Consider the following 8,464-nt stretch of genomic DNA (forward strand, 5'->3'; position numbering starts at 1 on the left):
CTATTGCTATGAAGATACAGAGTGGCAGCAGCAGCCCCCTGCTGCCTCATTTTTCTGTCTGTGATCAGGTGGTGCAACTATGTTACTACTACAAGTTGTTCTGATACAGGTTATTGTTTGTACAAATTGCTTCTTTAAAGTTTAGCTCATTTTAACATCAGTGGGTAGGGGAATACTAGACAGCTATGCCAAGCAGTTCTGGGGAATCTTAACCTTTTAATCTGATTCAGCTGCAGGCAGAACTCTGTGCTTGTGTCCATCTGTCTTTGTTGAGTTCAGAGCTGACTCTAAACCAAGAGGTGCAACATAGCAAGGTGTAGCTCTCAAGCTTCTGGCAAGGTGCTATAAGCAACCTTGGAAGGGGTTTTGCCAAGAATTCCACCCATCCAAAGTGGTTATGAGTTACCACACAGACTGGTAGCAGAAATTCTGTACTTCAGAATAGAATTTGCATGGGCATGAGGAATACAGACCTTCCAGCCACAATTCAGACCAATAAAATAGATGATAAAACATGATTAAGTTTTATTTTAAAAAGGCTTTCTAAAATACAAAAGGAGATTTCCAAGGCCTTTTCCTTCATTTCCTTCAGTCCTTTGAAATGTTTTATGATGGGTGATGTGCAAGAGTTGTTGTCTGTGATGTTCAACTAGATTGTATCCCTCCTGGTACTGCATAGGTGCTGCCTTGTGTAGACTCGAATGAAGTACAGCAACTGCACACCCGAGAGCATTCTTTTCCTTTAAATGGAACTAGCATACCTAGGACTTCCAGGTGTAAGCATAATCCTTCATTTCCAGAAATCGGATGGAAGATTTTCCCAGTGTTGGACACTGACTCAGTTGGTCCAAAGTCTTAGGATGCAGTCCACACGTAGGAAGATCTTTGCAGATGGCTTCCTGCAGAAATTCACATGAAGAGAGACATGGAATAGGTGTTTCTGTTTGAAATACCTAGTAGTTTTTAATGCTCACTTGTGTACCTCTGGGGAACTCCTGAAAAGCTCGTTTTCCGATTATTGCATTTCTGAGGGAACGACAAGCCGTGAGGACTGCCAGGGGGTGAGCACAAGTCATTGGGTGTAAACCCAGGTATTAAGGGAAAGTTGTGTGTCACTCAGTGTCCTATGGTTTGTGATACTATTCCTAACAACGGGCATGATACTGTCTCTGCTAGTTTCCTTACCGTATTTAAGGCAGGGCTTGCATTATCAAGCTTAGTGTTAAACACAGCAGTTGGCTCATGTGTGTATAATACAGCAGAGAATGCTCCCCTCTGTGCGGACCTGAGCAGCATGGTCAGTGAATGCAGGGAATGAGGCATGACAGGGCCTACGATTTCCAAACTGAATACATCCTCGTAGGCCAAGTGAACCCTGGCTTTGGCATTTATACTTCGAGCCTGAAGACAAGAACACATAGGATTAGTTTTTCACATACCAAATCAAGTCCTAATTTTCCTTTACTTCAAAACTGCAGTGCCACAGTCCCATTAAAAGTTCAAAATACTTTTCAATTTTGTTAACTCTCTGTTCAATACAGGAGTACTATGATGGTTTTACTGCTTTGTAACAACTCCTAAAGCATACCAACTATGATATGCAGGAATGCTATACGGTCTTACGGAAGTTAACTGCAGAAGAGCAGTATCGAACTGCTCTGGGGGAAGAGGGCTGCACTGCCTCTATTAATCGCATATCCTTTAGTATCCACCACCTCCTTATAGTAACAGAGGGTGAGCCATGGCTCAGAGGCTCCCTTGTTGCAAGCAGCTGTGATAGTTTGAGACCCCATAAGATCTCGAGAGTCTCTTCTAAGAAACCATTTTAGTGTCTGGGACGTCTGTTTAACCTCATGTATTGGGATGTGAAGAATGGAAACACCAGGATTTCCGTTTAGCAGCGTTAGATCTACGTGGATGGAGACAATTTAGGAGGCAGTCTGTATGGCAGTCAAAATGCTAACTCAGGCTACAGCAACAAAAATTGCTGTACCTGAGGGAAACTAGACAAAGGCAGTGTCTAATTTACTGAGTGAAGAAACAACTTACTTTTCTTAGAAAACAGAGGCAGTTGTGTTTGTTACTTACCTTGAGCGTATGCATTGTTCCACCTCGGAAAGCCACAGGGGACAACAAAGTTGGTGGAAGCCCTGCTTGTGGACCTGCAACAGCCACTAGGCTCTTACAGTTTATCAAGAAGTTCAACAAGGTGAATGTGTTTGTTCCTTTCACTAATGCAAGGGATTCGGGTTTGTGATCCATCTGCACCTCATGCTTCTCCTTACGACTGTAGTGACTGGAGTCAAAGGAAAACCATGAGGAAGTGAAAAGCATCAATGCACCAAAGGAAGAATCGGAGCAGTGCAGCTCCAGGAAACCCCACCCCCACCCCCCTCTGACCAACCAAGTCATTTAAACAAACAAAACAAAAAAACAAAACCTACCTAGCACAAAAAAACAAAACCTACCTAGCTTTACATTGATTCAGATTTGTTCTTCAAATATTAAGCAGCATCTTAAACCTGACTTCTGATTTCATTATTAAAGTTGAGATAAAAAAAACGTTTTCCAAGTCCAATGTTTTACAGCTGGCAAATCATGTTTACTAAATCTCTATGAAGTCAGCAACTCCTAGTTTTACTACGAATTTTGCATCAAAACAAACATAAAAACATAAGCATTTAGAGTTCAGATCAGGAGTCTGCTTTTGAAGCGAGTTCCCTGACTGTCCCCACTTACGGTGCGTTGCTGTGGCACAGTCTCAGGAAGATGAAAGGAGATTCCTCTCGGGTAAAAGCCAGTGGAAGCTGCACTGGGCAGTGCAAGTGCAAACGGAACCAGAGGAAGACCGAGTTAGCAGGTCCCTCTGAAACATGTACAGGTTCTCAGCAACAGCTGTTCTGGTCTACAGCTGTGTCCCTGCTATGCCAGACTACTGCCAAGCGTAAGCCTAGCCTACATGAACATACACCATTTTCTTTAAAAAAAAAAAAAAAAGAAAAAGCTAATGAGTCTTTCCAATGAACCTGTATGCGAGATGACACGATCAGTTTGTGACCTAACAGATGGATCTTATGAAGTCTACATTAACAATTAACAATGGCTTTTCTTTCAAGAAGAGGAGCATCTAGAAATACTTGTCACAAAGAAACTCAAAAAGACATGCAGAGTCTCTCTTAATATGCAGTAATGTGAGGATTAATATTTGGAAAGGAGTTCTCAAAACGTTTTATAAAACTTAAATCTATACCACAAAAAATAACATCTGCGGGGTTTTCCAGTGTCATATATCTTGATGTGCAAAGGAAGGATACAGTTTTATAGAAATAGCATCTGGTTTCTTAACCTTGTCTTGGACTCCCATCTCCTCAAGCCAAGAGAAACTTTCATCATCATCATCACTTGGAGCTGGTTCCCTGGGAAACACAGAATCAGTGTTAGGAGGGTAATATTTCCTATGAAGGTTTTCCAAATGGAATGTGCAGGAGTCTGTAGATGCCCTTGAATTCCAGCACTGTAGAAGAGACATTACGTACTCTCCACCTTCCACGCTGTTGTTGCCCACTTCGAGGCTGTTAGCAACTTGTGTTTCCAAATTCACTTCAGAGTTTTTCTGGTTTCTGTTTCTGCTTTCTTCGACCAAAGGTAAAGAAAAGTCTATGCCTTGAACAGAGGAGGAAAGCAAGCAATGAATGGTTTTGTAACACAGCTAATGCACTTTCTCAGTTATTCAAATCCTAGCTGGACTGGTTTCACCCTACCTTCATTTCTCATGGCTTCCCTTAAACCTCTAGTTGTGGGAGAAATTACAGCTGTGATAACGTCACTTCCCACAAGACCAGCCGCACGGAACAGGACTGTAAACTGGTAGGTGCATACATAGAAGTAGGGACACAGTTTGGCTTTGAGCAGATTGTACAGAGAAGTAAAGCTGACAGACCTGCAAATTAGAATAAAAACAATTCTGTAACTGAAGTTAATTCTTTGCTGTTGACACATCAAACTGAATTTGGCTGCGTGTTACTGATGTGTATGTACTCTGCACAGGTCTGAGGGCACACTGAATCATTAGGTCAGGTTTTCAGACGTGCTCAATGTCTAGGAAGCTGCACTCCTCTGAAATGCAGCCTGTTTGTGAGTGCTATGCTCTTCCAGCATACTTGCTTTCTAGCATGTGGAGTTTACCTGAAGAATCAAAGGCAACTTGCTACCAGGATTTACAGAATTCTTATCAAATCCATAACTAGGATTGGAGAGGGGCATTAACATAAGAAGGTAGCTTTAATCTTAAACTTACTTCCCTCGCCTGCTCCTCAAAATAATGAGCATTCTATAGCTGGGGGAAAAAAAAAAATCAAAAAGCTGTTTCATAAAAATGGAAAGAACTTGTGCATTAATTAAAATCCCATTGTCTTAATTGTACTAAATACATCAGTTGTATCATTTCACTTACCAGTCGCTCATTAGCACTTGCTGCAAGGCTTCATCCTGTGACCAAGGACTAGCCTTTCCAGCTATTTTTCTATCTGCTCCGATCCGAGGGAACAGCTGCAGCCACGGCAGTGAAGGGTGAAGCCAGTAAACGAGGCTTTGCTGAAAGGCACAACGCAGTTCTGTGGACAGTTTCGGTTCCTAGAGGTCAAAAAGTATTTCATGAGGACAGTACTACTTTACTTAAGGCATCATTGCAAGTGATGGATTAAAAAATACTACACTAGATACTAAAAAAAAATTCCCAGGCTTGTGAATAAGCCAGACTGAAGAAAGATGGACAGCAACTGGCAACTGCTTCACAGTTGAAGTTGAACAACCTCTCACTTATCCTTGTTTGCCACTGTGGGTACAAGCCATGGATGGAATTAGGTTAGTAGTCTAAATGAGCCTTATTCTTAATGCAAGTAAGACCAAACCAAAACACAATCAAGCCTTCACTGCCAGCATGTGTAAGGAAAGGTGCAAAGGTACCTTCTCCTTTCTAAAGCTGGAGCTTTGAGCTACCCTACGAAGTATTACCTGTACGCTCTGTGGCAAGTTTGTTTCTGTAGCTCTACAATGCTGAGCAAATCCTTGAGCTTCCTCTTGTGCTTTTAAATGTTCTGCCCAGGTAAAAGGTTGGGAAGACATAAATAGAAGTCGTGTTTTAATACTCCAGTCTGCAGGAAATTCATGTCTTGGTGAGGAGGGAACTTCGGGCACAGCAACAGGTAAACGAAGGTCCTTACAAAACAGAAATAGCATCAGTTAACCCAGAGAAAATTAAAAAAAAAAACCCTATGTAGCTACCTATTTATATTTTAGCATGGTTAGGTCTCCCCCCATGTTGATTTAATACACCTTTCCTGGCAGACAGACCAGATACTGGACTATGGCTATTACATGTAATGTCTTGAGTTTACTAGTCTATAAAAAGACAAGTTAAACCTGTCATCTCCTGCATGTTTTTGTCCAATTCAGTGCAACAGCAAAAATGCCCAGCTCATTTTGATCCCAAGGAAGTACACGCATTAAGTTAAGGGACATACTTAAAAAAAATCGCTTTTGCAGACAGATTTTCTGGATTCCAAGTTACACACAGTTTAACTGTTTACAGGCTAACCAAAAAGTCACAGTTTATACCCAACTGATTATTTTAGTCAGTAACAGATTCTAATAGAAATATGGCATTATATTGCTTATAAAAACGTAGAAGACTATCTTAATTCACAGGAGTCTTTCCAAAAGTCATAAACTAGGAACAGATAAAAGCACGAATGATTCAAAAAAGAAAGCCGGAAGTTTATGAAGACAAGAATTTCCAGGCCAAAGCAGTTATTTCATTTTATCCTCTCTTGGTGATTGTAATGTCAGATGCTTCCTAGCGGATGCAAAAAACCCCAGTGGGGAGCTCTAGGACAGTTTTTCTCTTTGAGAGGTCATTTTTCTATTCTGTTAATTTAGTTTCTAAACCTACAACGTTAGACATTATCTGCTTGAAACTCTCTTTCAAGGACTGTTTTTCAGGTATTCTCTTTCCTACATGCCTACTGAAGTTGTTCCCTTTCTGTAGCTGAATAAAAGACTGCAGGAGATCTATCACTTTGAAGTACATCCTTCTCTCAGCGACATATAAAACTAAGGAACAGGAGAATTATAGTAAACATGGTAATAAAACTGGAAGAAGACAATAACCTCTGTCAACTACAACTGCAACAGTAGCAATGTCAGGCAGAAGGCTGGCTTTTAAAAGACTGTCACCAGAACAGTAAACATCAAGGCAATTTAAGAAATTTTCTTGAACACTGACATTTTTATACAGAGATGGACCATTAAACACTAAGTTAAATAGTTTCAGCTTTTTTTTTTTGTGAACTGAGAACAGCAAAAAAAATGTTTCAGAAGCAGCACGTGCTGTTTCATACATCAGTTAGGGCGAGGAGGTCGGTCCTTTCGGAGGGCTCTGCGCTCCTGGCGGGCTTATCTTCACAAACAGGCTCTAAAAGCTGAATAAAAAAGGAGCATAAGATGCAGCACAAAATAAGAACCAGGTTGATAAAACCAACGACCCTTGCAGTGAAATTTCAAGAGTGATACTAAGCATGTACACGCTGCAAACATCCGCCCTTCGGTGCGATCAAAAGGCGCCCACAGAGGTACGTGCGACAGCTCGGTTTCCACCAGTGCGCAAAGCCAGGGCAAGCCCCAGGCTCGGGGCTGGCCTTGTCAGGGGAGCGGGCTCCGGGCCGGGGCTGCAGCGCCCGGCGGAGGGCGATGGCTGCCGGCGCCAGCGCAGAGGCCCCTTCTCTGCCCGCGGAGCCCTTCCCGCTTCCCCCCTCGCCTCTCCGGCCTCACTTCGTCACGGGGAAGAGAAACCCGGGGCCGGGGCCCGGCCCTACCTGCCAGAAGGGCGCTGCCGAGGGGGACCCGCCCGCCGGTGGCGGTGGCCGCCGGGCCCGCTCCCGCGGCTGATGAGCGCCGGCCGCCCGCGGCGCGTTGTCCAGGCTGGAGAAGGGGTTGCGGCGGGCAGGCGCGGAGGGGGCTCGGGGCGCCGCGCCGCAGGACGGGTCAGCGGTGGCAGCGGGCTCGCTCCTCCGCAGCCGTTTGCGCTTCAGCCGCAGCAGAGCCGGCGGCTTCTTGAAGCCGGGCGAGTAGCCCGGCACGGCGGAGGCGGCCATGGCCGGGCAGCGCGGAGCGGGGCGCAGCTGCCGGGCGGGAGCCGCTGTCCCGGCTTGGCGCGAAAAGCGGCGAGCTCCGCCCGTGGGCGGTGCTGAGGGAGCGCGGCGGCCGCCGCCATTTCCTGCGGCCCCCGGAGGGCGCGGAGCTGCCCGAGCCGCCGCCGGCGGGGACGGGGGTGCCTGAGGAGGTGGATCCGTGCGCTGGGCGAGCTCCTCCCGCCAGCCCCGGGCACCGCGGCCGCTGCCCTGCCAGCGCTCTCCTACCCAGCTTCGGCTTGTAAATAAAAGGAAGCGTTACTGCTACAATACTCAGCTGGATTCCTGAATCCATTCTGAAACCAGCCTGAAGGGATTTCTCCGGCCCGGTAGCAAGGAAATGGCCACATGAACGATAACATGGTTACAGTTGTGTGAATTCCGAGACTAAACACACACTGTGCACATTTGGGGTAGAAAACCAGTTTTGTTTCCAATTTGTGGCACCGGCTAGGGCCCACGCTGGAGTATTTTGCTTAAGCCTGTGTTGCAGAAAGGCACCCATCCCCTCGCCCCCAAAAAACAGGCAGTAGTTTTCAGCCCATGCTAGACAGATGATCCTTTCCAAAATACAGCTCTGAAGGCCATTAAATAAAACAGTGATGGATTATGAAACTAATCCAAAGGCAAAGCTATTTTTGAAGATGTGTGGCTGCCTGTAATGGCAATCTGTGCATCATCCACACGTCATCTGGCTGTGTGGGGCTTGAGCTTACCAGAGCAGAAGCATCCTCGGCCAAACCTGGGCAAGAGCCTGAGCTGGCACTGCTCCTGGCACAGCTTCTCATGGTTGTTAGCACTAAAGGAGATCATGGGCAGCCTTCACAGGGCTGTCACATCAGCGTACAGGCAGCAGTGAAGCACATGCTGCTTTCTTGTCAAAGCTGCGAAGGAACAGGCAAGCACGTGGCAGCCTTTCCCTCCGGAGCTGGAAAGCCTTGCTCTTGCACTCAAAACTACTTTCTTCTGTCAGGGGATGTGAGAAAGAGGAGGCAATGGCTTAGGGAGCCTCATGAACCCTCTTGTTCAAGCAGATGTAAATCTAAACCTAGCATTATTAAAGAGCATTAGAAAATGCTGAGATAGCCAACTAAATGCACCAATAGGCAGCTTAACACCTAAGTACAAAGAGGCATTTGCTTCATAACCTGATCCAGCTGAAAGACTAAGACCACTTCAGCAATGGATAGCCTTAGTCTATTGTACGCGGGGTTCAAAAAGCATTTATATATGTAGTTAGGAGTGACATACCTACTGACAAAAGACCTAGTAAAATA

General features: G+C 45.2%; 1 protein-coding gene across 1 annotated transcript; it reads right to left on the reverse strand.

Moving 5' to 3' along the window:
* Positions 1 to 501: 501 nt before the first annotated feature.
* Positions 502 to 7,151, reverse strand: DONSON (DNA replication fork stabilization factor DONSON). The gene is made up of 10 exons (XM_068425397.1): positions 6,873 to 7,151; positions 6,399 to 6,479; positions 5,014 to 5,217; positions 4,454 to 4,632; positions 3,762 to 3,940; positions 3,537 to 3,663; positions 3,315 to 3,416; positions 2,089 to 2,287; positions 1,186 to 1,401; positions 502 to 899 (listed from the first exon to the last, which is right to left on the reverse strand). The coding sequence occupies exons 1-10, from the start codon at positions 7,149 to 7,151 to the stop codon at positions 762 to 764; spliced, it is 1,704 nt and encodes a 567-aa protein (XP_068281498.1). The 3' UTR covers positions 502 to 761.
* Between the last annotated feature and the right edge of the window lie 1,313 nt (positions 7,152 to 8,464).

Source organism: Nyctibius grandis, chromosome 2 (assembly GCF_013368605.1).
Source record: "Nyctibius grandis isolate bNycGra1 chromosome 2, bNycGra1.pri, whole genome shotgun sequence".
Lineage (NCBI taxonomy): Eukaryota > Metazoa > Chordata > Aves > Nyctibiiformes > Nyctibiidae > Nyctibius > Nyctibius grandis.

Coding starts and splice junctions, on each gene's coding strand:
- DONSON (XM_068425397.1), bottom strand. CDS start 7,151: ATGGCCGCCTCCGCCGTGCCGGGCTACTCGCCCGGCTTCAAGAAGCCG. Junction 5,218..6,398: donor ACCTCCTCGCCCTAACTGAT/GTATGAAACAGC, acceptor CTGTTTTGTAAG/GACCTTCGTTTACCTGTTGC. Junction 3,664..3,761: donor GGAAGCCATGAGAAATGAAG/GTAGGGTGAAAC, acceptor CCTCTGTTCAAG/GCATAGACTTTTCTTTACCT.